This window comes from Dreissena polymorpha, chromosome 4 (genome assembly GCF_020536995.1).
Source record: "Dreissena polymorpha isolate Duluth1 chromosome 4, UMN_Dpol_1.0, whole genome shotgun sequence".
In the NCBI taxonomy this organism is placed as follows: domain Eukaryota; kingdom Metazoa; phylum Mollusca; class Bivalvia; order Myida; family Dreissenidae; genus Dreissena; species Dreissena polymorpha.
In genome coordinates, this window is record NC_068358.1 from 4,906,259 (window position 1) to 4,919,220 (window position 12,962).

Consider the following 12,962-nt stretch of genomic DNA (forward strand, 5'->3'; position numbering starts at 1 on the left):
GGGCATAATGCATGTGCGTAAAGTGTCATCCCAGATTAGCCTGTGCAGTCCGCACAGGCTAATCAGGGAAGACACTTTCCGCCTTAACTTGATTTTCAGTAAGGAGGGACTTCCTTGAAACTAAAAATACCATAAAAGCGGAGAGAGTCGTCCCTGATTAGCCTGTGCGGTCTGCACAGGCTAATCTGGAATGACACTAAGCAAATGCATTAAGCCCAGTTTTCTCAGAACGCGGCTCATATGTACTTTTCCTCCAGGTGAGAAATAACTGGCTATGTATGATGTGCTCAATATTGTGCTGCTTTGAAAGAAGCCAATAAATATGGCTCAAATTAAGGTTACATGAACTGAGCCACCAGTCATCATATCAAATCATCAGATACAAACCTGCAGGTTGCACTCGATTGGTCATTGTCAGCTCGGGTACTACTTACATGTACCACGGGTACTTTTAAGTATACTTACATGTACCCCGGATACGGTAAATATACTTCAACGTACCCGGTCCATAATTAGACTGTAGCTGAGTTGTAGTCCAGCCCAAAATCAGATGTCGTAAAACGCGCTTCCAGTTACCATAAAACAATATTGTTTATCTTAAACAAACTTCTCTTTTTAAAAAACTGCATCAACATGCTTTTTGAGTATGAGTTTCGATGCTTTAGGGGCCATTTAACAGAAAATTTGACATAAATGTGAACATGATAATTATTTTTTTAAATAGCCGACAACGACAGATTAAGTGTAAAAATTCCGGGTATGTTTTAGTATGTTTACCGGGGTACATGTAAGTATACTTAAGAGTTCCCGGGTTACATGTAAGTAGTACCCGAGCTGACAATGACCAATCGAGTTGGTAATTGTTTTTTATTACCTTTAACATATCTAAAATTGAACAATATAAAAAATAGGTTTCCTGCAGAATTCTTTAAGTGCCATTTGTGGGACAACCATGGTTAAATAGCACTTTGAATATGTATATTTGTGGCTACATGACAAATATCAAAATCAGACTGAGACTCAAATTTCTTTCTTCTGAAATGCAAACATTTGCAAGAGTGCATAGAATTCACTATTTTAAATACCGGTAAATGTTTGCCAGATGTTGGTTGTAATTTGCAAATCTGTATGCAAGTCCCTTTTAAGCTTGACACATTTAGTTTTCTTTACATTTAAAATAATTATACATTTCAATAATGTAGTAGCATTTAAAATTGACATATGAAATCGCCTGTCTCATTTAAAAAAAACGATACTCGCAGTCTTGGATTCACATTATCTGTTTTCAGATGCTAATGACCGCTTTATAATTGAATACAACCAGTAGAAGACAATTTAGGTGTGACGCTTCGACGCTTACCTACAGTGGTTTCATTTTGCACCTAAGTCACGTGACGATCGACCCGTCAATCCGCCATGTTTTGTTGTTGATAACGGTGTGTACAGGTGTATACATAATAACAACTTTCTTCATTTCTTTTGGATTTTATTATTTCCGGTTCATGGAGATATCAGGTAGCGTTTGAAATTTGAAACATATTTCGGCTGTAATAGTGTTTCGGTGTTATTCTTTCAAATGTGTAGCACGAATAAATGTTGATCAATCTGTCAATGTTAAATCTACTCAGTTTGTGTGAATTACTGAATATCAGGTACCAGGTGTGATAAATTGATTAGCACCTTTGCCAAGGTAAACAAATGTGTGACTTAAATCGCTAGCCTATAGTAATATGTTAATAAAATAATATCGTTTCTATTTTCTGTGTATTTCTAATGACAAAATGATATAATATTGTGTTCTTAATTCTTAATTTTGTGTCGGTAAATAGTTATACACATTGCTAATGTTTGAACTGTTATTACTGTAATCCAACTTTAAATAAAAGTGTGTATATTGTAATTCTATATTAACAACATTGTTATACAAAAATACATTGAATTTGATGCACATATACCTTAACAAATTCACAAAACTGTTATGCAAAATTATAGGTTTTTTTTTTAATTATGAAGAGTCAAATACAAACTACATTAACAATAATGTAATGCCCCATAAATTTAATAATCATTTTGATATGGTATAGCCATTATTGCTTTTATTTTACTGGCCAGGTATATTCCAAGGGGCAATAATGGGGTCTAATTCTACATGTACAAGTAAGTCAGTCTGAGCTTGAAGCTTCGAAATCCCTTCAATTAAAATTAAGATAATTTTTAGCTCGGATGTTTTCAGAGAAAACAAGAGGTATTGTCATAGCTAGCTCGTCTTCTGCCGTCCGCGTCGTGCTAAAAACTTAACATTTTGTTAAGGTTTTGAACATTGGCTCTAAAATCAAAGTGCTTCAACCTTTGAAACTTCATATGTAGCTGCATCTTGATTAGTTCTACATGCCACACCCATTTTTGGGTCACTAGGTCAAAGGTCAAGGCCACAGTGACCTAAAATATAAAAGAATTCTGACAAGCTTTCATTTATTCAAAACTGCTCCAGCAGCCGAGCGTGGCACCCGTTGATGCGGTGCTCTTGTTATTATAAAGGTATTTTCTCATCAAATTGATTTGTAAAATTGTTTAATGTCTTGTGTTTTTGTACACACTACAAAATTGATAAAACTTGTAATGAAAAAAATATATATAAGGTAATCATTGTCATCGTTCTAATTCTAAATTAAATTGTTTATCTGCTTAGCCAAAATTAGTTAATATCGGAAATATGCTTTTATATTGGAGCTTTGTTCGAGTGACTTTAATTAATTTAAAAATTTTATTGCATGTATTTGATAAAAAAAATCTTCTTAATTAAGTATATCATCACTTAATGCAGAATACTTGTAGATGACTGGGTCATTCTGCTAAAAAATACCATGGAACAAACAAGAAACAATAAAAACACTTTGAGCCAGTAGAATAAGATTGAGCCAAGAAAAAGTGACCTTTAAAACATGGTTGTCTGACTTTAGTACCGGTAATATAAAAAGTAGATTAAGGTACTTTAGAGTTGATTAAATGGACTAAAGATAGGGAAAACTGTAATCCTAATGTAATGTAATTCATTTTTGGTGAAATAAATGCACTTTACTGATATTCTGAATCATTAATTTAATTATCCCCACGCTTTTTGAAAAAAAGGTGGGGATATTGTGGTGATCTCCGCCGTCCGTCCGTCCGTCCGTCTGTCCGTCCGTCCTGGCCACTATCTCCTCCTACACTAAAAGCACTAGAACCTTGAAATTTACACACATGGTAGCTATGAGCATATGTGCGACCCTGCACTATTTGGAATTTTGATCTGACCCCTGGGTCAAAAGTTATAGGGGTTGGGGTGGGGCCGCGTCAGAAATTATCACTCATTTTTTTAGGTTATTTTACATTTACTTCTTTATTTCTACACCGATTCACTTCAAATTGATACTGGACCTCACCTATGACAATACGGTCAGTCTCAACCATGCATGGCCCCATTCCCAACCCTGGGGCGCCCCGCCCACATAGGCCACACCCACCAAAAATTTCCATTTACTATAATTTTTTCATTTCTACACGGATTCACTTCAAACTGATACTGAACTTTTGTTATGACATTAGGGTCAATCTCAACTATGCATGGCCCCAATCCCAACCCTGGGGCGCCCGCCCACATAGGCCACACCCACCAAAAAATTCCATTTACTATAATTTTTTCATTTCTACACGGATTCACTTCAAATTGATACTGAACTTCTCTTATGACATTAGGGTCAATCTCAACTATGCATGGCCCCATAACCAACCCTGGGGCCCCGCCCACATAGACCACACCCACCCAAAATTGCCTTTACTATAATTTCTTCATTTCTACACCGATTCACTTCAAATTGATATTGAACTTCTCTTATGACATTAGGGTCAATCTCAACTATGCATGGCCCCATTACCAACCCTGGGGCGCCCCGCCCACATAGACCACACCCACCCAAAATTGCCTTTTACTATAATTTCTTCATTTCTACACCGATTCACTTCAAATTGATACTGAACCTCTCTTATGACAATACGGTCAATCTCAACTATGCATGGCACAATTACCAACCCTGGGGCGCCCTGCCCACATATGTCACACCCACCCAAAATTGCCTTTTACTATAACTTCTTCATTTCTACACCAATTCACTTCTAATTGATGATGAACTTCTCTTATGACAATACGGTCAATCTCAGCTATGCATGGCCCCATTACCAACCCTGGGGCACACCTAGGTCAAACATTCGGCGTGGGGATACGCGTCGGCCTCTGCCGCGCCATTTCTATTTATATTTAATATAATTAATACAAATTGAGAAATATGATAGAAGCAAATAAGCAAAATGTCATTAAAAAATCAAGTGGGTTAAATGGAACTCATGACGTCGAATTAGGCGCCAAGCGATGACAAAAGATATTGCTTTAAAATACAGCCATATCATTAAAACTGCCCAACAAATGGATGCATAGAATTAACTCAAAATAATGAGGTTAAAATGTAAACATAAAATGGTCCAAACAAACAGACTTCTTTGTTTAAATGATTTTTGGTCTCAGAATGGACAATATCTTAAGTATATATATATTAAGTTCTAGGAAAACCTGGCCCAATGCATGTGGGTAAAGTATTGTTCCAGATCCAGATTAGCCTGTACTGATACTTTACACACAATGCATGAAGCCAGGTTTTCCCAGAGACCTACTCAATTCAGGCAAGTTTGTGATCGCGTATAATAATCCATGGAATATTATAAAATCTCACATTGTGTATACCTTTGCAAGCATTTTTGTCTTATATTTCAGAGCACTGGCTTAAAATAAGTATGGAATCTATATGTCAGTAAAAGTGTGAGGGACAATTGCTATGATGGCTTCTGGAATTGCAGACAATTCTGCTGTTGTTGCTAACGATGCCATTGGAGATGGACAACAAGATGGTATGCAAAAAGATGTATAACCTGTTATATTATACTAAATTATATAAAGATTAAATTACATGATATGTTTTATGTTAGTAAGTTCTACATATTTTTCAAGTGAATAAAACATTGTATTTATAAAAATTGTGCTGCATATAATATACATTTACTATAATAAACATTTATTTTTTCCATAGACATAATAAATTCTGCATTTGTTATCTCAAGTATTTAATATCACAATGCTGTTTTCACATCTTTTAGTTTTGATAATTTTTCAATTACAAAATTATGAAAAGGTAATTCTGTTGCAGATTCAAAATTGGACAAAAAGAAGAAGAAAGGCACCTTTCAGAAAATCCGGAACTTTTTCGGAGGAAGTAGCAAAAAGCGCTTCAAGCCAGAAGGCTCCCTGAAGTCACAGTCGTTTGGAGCTTTGAACCAAAAACAGACAGAAGGGGATGATGATGATGATGGCGGGTATGATCAATGCATTGATTAAGGCCTCGCTCTGGGATAACACGGCTCAGTGCATAAGCGTAAAGTATCATCCCTGCATTAGCCTGTGCCGTCACACAGGCTAATGCAGGGATGACTCTTTCTGCCTTCATGAAATGTTCCATTGAAAGGAAGTATTTTCTAATCAAAATACAGTCAATGCTAAAAGAGTCATTTCTGATAACCTGTGCTTACTGCGCAGGCTAATCTAGAATGATATTTTATGCATATGCATTAAGCCCTGCTTTACCAGAGTTTTGATCATTATTGTTACCATCTTTTTTGACATGGTCATGTTAAATAACCAATTCTTAATGTCTAATAATATCCATTTGTTATTTTAGAATTCAAACAAAATTACATGTTTGAAGTCAAATTTTAAGTTCTTAATTAGTGAACCTACTCTGTTAAAGATAAAATTCATTGAATCTTCATGGTTATGTATACAACCAATACCTTCCAAAATAATAATGCCTTTAAAATTATCCATGCACATCAAAAGTCTTTTGATTGATATGTTATTGAAGTTTCATTTAATCATACAGAACAAGGTTAACATTAATCTGAACTAAAAACATTTTGTGGTCAGCACAATAATATTATTCATGAAAGAGTATGCGTTCCATTATCAGTTGTAATCATAGTACTTTGACATACAAATATTAGATTTGTAGTTATGTGAGCATACTTGAAAAATTTCCACAGACTACAGCATTTTATGGAAAAATATGATGGTGGATCAAATTTCATGTAATGTTCAATATAATGTAGGGAATTTGTGAAATATGTTATCTATACATTTTATAATAAGGTATACAGTTTGACACTTAACAAATCTCAGGTCTGTTGTTTTCCTTGTTTATTTTAAAAATGTATTAACATTATACGAAACAAATGATTTCATTTATAAGGAAAACTGAGAACAATATCATTGAGTCATTGTAACCAAAATAAAATGAGTGTTCTTTACCCTGTTCAAATATTTAAATCACACTTATGAATGTTTTAAGTGGTTTATGTTGGTTGGAAAGATTTATATCAGTTTGAAAGTACTTTCTATTGTTCAATGTAGGAGTGAATGTGGATGAAAAAAAAAATTTCTCTTGCCTTACCCCTATATCTGATAACAAAATGAAGTGTCTTGTGTTACTCATTTAAATAAACAAACAACCCTTGCCACCATAACTACTTTGTAGTAAAGTATAATCTTCACAGAACATGTATTGTTTTCTCTGCCACTCAGTTTACTGACTCATTCAGAACAGGAAAGTCATTTTATTATGCTATCGATCAAATACAACTTGCTTTGCAGTTAATTATAACATGTTACAACTGAAGTACATTTGTCAATAAACATGCAATTCTGTAATTAAAACATTACATATACTTTCTGTATTCATGAATAACTGTAGTCTTAAAATAAGCTTCTGTTAACTGTTAATTGCTACACCTGTGGTACAGTATTAAATCAGGTGTGCAATCAAGATAATTATGTTCTTAATTGCCATACTTATGAAACAATTGTTCAGTATATACAAGTATTGAAAAGAAATGGATTGTGTCTCATTGCTTAACTGATCCACTTAATGGATAGATCATATTAAGATGACTAAATTAATAATCAATACTAAACATGATTTACTGTATTTATTTCCGAACAAAGATGAATTTCATTCTTATGGATTACATGTAACAGTATTCCTCTCAAAAGTAAATTCATACAAAATATCAGGCTTTTAATCTCAATAAAACCAAGTTTGACTGTTTGTCACTGTCAGTGGCAATAGCCTAATGATTCAAGAATTCACAAAAATATATTTATACAAAGCCAATACTGCTCTAACCTAATTATTCAAAATACAATGGAAACCACTGTTCGTAAACTACATGCAGTAATACTATACATGTATGATTTTAGTTTACATGAGGGAAGTCTGTTATTTTATTTTTACATTATCATACAAAATGCAAGACTGACATCTGTGTGAGTTTAAAAAAGCAATGCATTAAGCAATTTCAGATATCTGGATATCTGGATTGGAATGCATATGATGACACTGTTTGAGTCCTGTAGCATTATTACCCACTCAGAGGAACTATAAACATGAAGTTGAACTCTTGTAGTTCAGTTTTCATTTGTTCATGTATCATCAATTGATCAGAATATTGCCATTGAAATATGTTTCAAAAAACTCATTTATTGTTATCATGCTCACTAAACAGACACTAGAGTTTGCTTCCCCCCCCCCCCCACACACACACTACACACTGTATGATATCCTAAATTGTTTGATATGGCATTATTTGTCTAGGTTTATTGGACTTTAATCATCTAGGTGGTATAAACTTGTAGAGTTGCAATTGAATAGACAAATCTGAAGAACACAAAATATCACTACTAACAAATATTGTAATTTCAAATTTAGTGTACATGAATTTTGTTTCAGATAAATACTGTCTATATTATATAATCATTAAAATTGTTAACCCATTATTGATATATTATTCTACATAACAAGATGAGTAAATCACATCTGTGCCTTGGTAAATTAAACACTCATTAGGTAAATATGAATCAACTTGGTGTTATTAAATCACTTGAAAATACTGAGTACCTTTAGAGACAAATCACACTCAAACTTTGGCCCAGGAAAGCAGTTTCAAATTTATTCGAATTTCTCTCAACAAAGGGATTATATAATGGGACCGTTGGATCATGTAAACAAATAAATTAATGTTTTGCTCATCCATTTTCGCTTGATCACTACCTGCTAACATTTGTTATCTGAAAGTGACATAAGCTGACAATGTGATCTGTAATTATAAGGCCTTGCTATAGCTGCTCCTAGAGTTGTAAGTGGCGCTTGTGAGAGTTTGTTTTATTATTGTTAGCAGTTTATTTGCAAATTATTTAGGTGAACATAATTATTGTCATCTTATTGTATTCTTGCAAATAACTGTCACTTATCTTAGGTTAAATTTACTACCATATTACAAACAAAAATGAGTTATCAAAACACGCTGTTATGCAAAACTTTATGATGGGGAAAATCTTTTACCTCGCGGTGGTGTTGTAGATATGGTGGCGGCCTAGCAATCGGGAGATCAGGGGTTTGATCCCCACTTTAGGAGAGTTCTTTCTATCTCCCTATAAGACACCAAGTACTGGTTCTACCCAGGCACAAGACTCATTGAATAGTCATATTGCGTTCATGCTCCAGAGGAGCACTGGGAAGAAGAAGAATTACCAGTAATTGCAATGTTATTCTGATCATAAGAAAACCTGAAACTACCCTTATTAATTATTATAGGACAACACAGTATGTACATGTATGCTTCTCTGAGTGATGCACACATCATATCCATTGTCAAACAGGAAAAATCTAAACAATTCAATTGAAATTCTTATTTTAATGAGATACAGATTTTTCTGTATGCAAACATTATTGTTGTTCAACTATAAAAATAAGCAAATTGTACATGTTCCTTAATTCCTATGCATCAAATCTTTTATAATGTACTGTTTATTTCTTAAGCCCTACTACCCTTATTAATATACAAACACTGTATTATGTGCAGTTGGAATAAGACATCAACTTGGGAATAAATTGTGTTTTTTCAACTGTGCATAATATGCAGTTTTACATGTTGTATTTATTTAGTTTGACAAATTATGATTAAAATAGATACTTGCATATATAATAGCTTCTTTTAAATTGATTTTATTACAAAACTGGATTTTTTTATCAATTTTTATAACAATCCTCATAAAATAAAACTGTGTCCATGCCGCGCATGAACACAGTTTTAAAATACAATTAAAATGATAAAAATACAATCACTGTTAATGAAAAAGTCATGGAAAATTGCTTTTTAAGCTTGAAGTATTGATAAAATATTACAAAAATAAATTCAGATCTTAAATGATTAGTTTTGTTTGAGAAAATCACCAAAAGGATATCCATTCCCAGTTTGATGTCCAGAGCTCCAGATAAGGGCCGTAAAGCCGTAAAAACGCCTTTTTCATGAAGGTTTACGCATTTTATTTTATGAACTGGATGTACAATAACGACTTTAATATCCATTTTACGCATTTACAAAAAACATCTGGCCGTACCGATACGTCAGCGCGGCGTGCTTTGTTGGTCTCGACCCTAACGGCGCTTTTCGGTAATTTAAATTACCGAAAAGTTGTAGACTGGATTCCAGTAGTATTGTCTATTCTGTCGCGTGATTTCCTGTAACTCGTAAACCCGTCAAAAACAATATCTGCGCGCAATGAAAGGCCGGCTTTACCGAAAGCGGTTCAAAACAACACTTTGTGGTCATATAAGGACTACATATGGTGTCGTCTAACCATCGTGACATTCAATCTGTAAACTCAGAAAAAGACATTGTCGCCCCTATATTAAACAATTTGATTGCATCGGTGGCTAAAAACGTTAGAAAACACGATGGGAAACAGATGAGACAGTGACATAAGTGTTCATTTACTTAGCTTACTAGTTGGCTTGTGTTTTCTTGTCAAGATTTGAAAAATGAAGAAATAGGGTTAGTCATGAGTTTTAATGTGTAGTTGTATTTGCATCATAATTTAGAATGGAAAACCTAATAAAGTAACTGTTTAAGAAGCTAAATATATTTATTATAAGTGCTGCAAATGTTTCTGTAAAGTCAGTTTTACACCCTTCAATATCCAAGAAAACTGGTAGTACAGTACTACCTGTATTTTTGGATATGGTAGTACAGGTACTAATTGATTTTTAGCGTTACTCCTTTTCTTTCTGTCAGTGGAAGTACCGTTACTAATTTCACCAATCCTTAAATGGAGCTCTGGATGTCTTATTCCAAATTCACATAATACAGTGTTTACAGCTTCCTTGTTACGCATAATTCTTAAACAACAGAATCCAAACATTTGTCATTGAGACACATCACAGTCCACAGATCACTTCCTTTCATTGTAAAATTCACAAACAATCTGAAAGGCCTGACAATGTGTTTGTATCAACCCTAAATAATATGTGCATGTTTATATGTTAATCCTACTAGGAAAACTGGACTTCATGTATGTGCTTAAAGTGTTGTCCAAGGTTAGCCTGTGCAGTCTTCTTTAACCATTTGCATGCTGGGAAATTTGTCGTCTGCTAAAATGTTGTCTGCTGAATTTCTTAAGTTAGCATTATCTTCGATTTTTTTCAAAGAATACTATCAGAATAGCAAACAGTTTGGATACGGATGAGACGCCAGGTTCTGTGGCGTCTCATCTGGATCCAAACTGTTTGCAAAGGCCTTCAAAATTCGGTTCCAGCACTGTAAGGGTTAACTGAATTTTTGTTAAGAAGAGACTTCCTGTAAACACAAAATTCCTTACAGGCGGAATGTTTCGTCCCTGATGTGCGTCTAACAGGCGGAATGTTTCGTCCCTGATGTACGTGTGTGGACTGCACATGCTTATCGCGGACATCGATGTATGCACATCCTATTTTTTTCACAGGATAGGGCTCTTTTTATCGTACTGGTTGATTGCAGGTTTATACGCCAAAAGGGCTTGGGCAGCCGCAGTATATCCGAGGACAGTGTGTTCAAGCAGGAACCTAAGGAAAGTCCCATTCCAATGCTTCAAGGTCATGCCGTTTCCATGGAGCACATCAACAAGTTTCACTCCCAGGTAAGAATTTATTTAAGATCCGACATTTATAACAATCTTTCCCCTCAACAATGCAAGTTATTCATACAGAGACAAAACTGCAACCTTGGCAAAGTTAGGAGTCTGAACGTTTTGTTTTTTATGCCCACGGTAGGATGTCATATAGCAGTCGCACTGTCCATCCGTCTGTCCATCCGTCTGTCTGTCTAGCATTCCTTTTTCCAGAGGTTTTTTACGCAATGCTGTCAATTAGACAAATTTTAAAACAAACAACTGATTTACATGTACCATTAACCCATGTACTTTGGACTATCTCCTTAACATAATTTGTGTCATTACATGTATAATATCACATCAATTGCCTGCTATAAATAAATGAATATTTGTGTTTGTTTAAGACAAACAATATATAAATATCACATAAAGTTAAGTGTATTGAAAGAATATTGTGCAATCATAGAATCATATAGTGATTTAAAACATTGTGATAAAATTTAGTGTGCAGTGATCAAAGTCTTATCTCTATATGATTCTCTTGGTGTTGTATTAAAATTGAATCAAATGGATGTTTGATTGTATAAATTCATTTGTTTTGTATATAGGTCTGGCAATATACATGATATACGATAAGTAAAATGTTTCACAAAGACTGTATTACTACATGCACTCATTTTGTTTTATAATGTATCATACTGGTTTAACATATTGGCAAAAGGAACAGATAGCTGTCTGAATACATGAGCACAAGAGTTAGAGTATAATCTGTTTGCATTTAAGTATATCTGTTAAGTCTTCAATCGATTTTACATATTGAAGTTGCATCTATAGGCATGTTAAATGTCAGAATGAGGATCTAAATATGTAGATTGTGCCTGCTATCTTACAGGGAAAACATGGTTTAATTTTGTCTCCAACCTTATTTCTCCTTGGTTTATGAAGAAATGTTTGTAAATTTGACAAAAAATCTGATTTTCTGCACATTATCCTTTGGGGATATTTAGCACTTTGCTTGACAACACAAGAAATACCCACAACTTTTTTAGTTTTGATTGATGCAAAGTTTTCCTGTATATGTCCAATGTTAGGCTCTTGTGATTTTGTTTTCCTTATGATAGATTCATCTTAATATTTTGGTTAAAAAAAATAAAATAGTTATAGTGGTAACTGTCAGAACATACACTGTGTGTGCATAACAATATCCTACCTTCACAGGTAAGACTTAATATGAGTTTTAAAATATTGCAACGAAAGGATTAACATATATTGTCATAAATTATTTCATGAAAAAATTCTAAAACACTGTTGAATGAGACTAGAGATGCTATCCAAATGTTGTGGCCCAGATTAAAATTTAAACCTTATCTATGTATTTCAACTGTTAAAATAAATATTGATGTGTTCATTCACAACAGATGATATTTTTCCAATATAAAATATATATCAAACTCTTTTCTTTAACAAATTGTTACAGTCAAGGTATATTTTATCAATAAGCATTTTTTAATTGCTTTAATGAAACATGTATATGAGTCGTGCTCTGTGAAAAAGGGTTTAATGAATGTGCGTAAAGTGTCGTCCCAGATTAGCCTGTGCAAGCCGCACAGGGACGACAATTTCAGCTTTTATGCTATTTTTCGTTTACAGAAACTCTTCATACCAAAAATCCTGTTTAGGTGGAAAGTGTCATCCCTGATTAGCCTGTGCAGTTAACACAGTCTAACCGTGGCCAATTCTTTCTGCCTATACTGGACTTGTGGTTAGAGGAGCCTTCCTTTGATCAAAAAGTTCTATAAAAGGGGAAAGTGTTGTCCCTGATTAGACTGTACAGGCTAATATGGGCTGTCACTTTACGCACATGAATTAGGCCACATTTTGACAGAATAAGGCTCATGTA

At 34.0% G+C, this 12,962-nt stretch overlaps 1 protein-coding gene across 2 annotated transcripts in view; it reads left to right on the top strand.

Moving 5' to 3' along the window:
• The first annotated feature begins 1,402 nt into the window (after positions 1–1,402).
• Positions 1,403–12,962, top strand: part of LOC127877462 (nucleolar and coiled-body phosphoprotein 1-like) — a 36,189-nt gene continuing 24,629 nt past the window's right edge. Inside the window, exons 1-4 of one of the 2 annotated variants that reach the window (XM_052423371.1) lie at positions 1,403–1,515; positions 4,805–4,938; positions 5,235–5,400; positions 10,951–11,089. In XM_052423371.1, the coding sequence (XP_052279331.1) occupies positions 4,866–4,938; positions 5,235–5,400; positions 10,951–11,089 (378 nt within the window). In that variant the 5' untranslated portion in view covers positions 1,403–1,515; positions 4,805–4,865. Of the gene's footprint in view, positions 1,516–1,549; positions 1,691–4,804; positions 4,939–5,234; positions 5,401–10,950; positions 11,090–12,962 lie in introns of those variants that run through there. The other variant, XM_052423370.1, reaches the window with a different exon arrangement.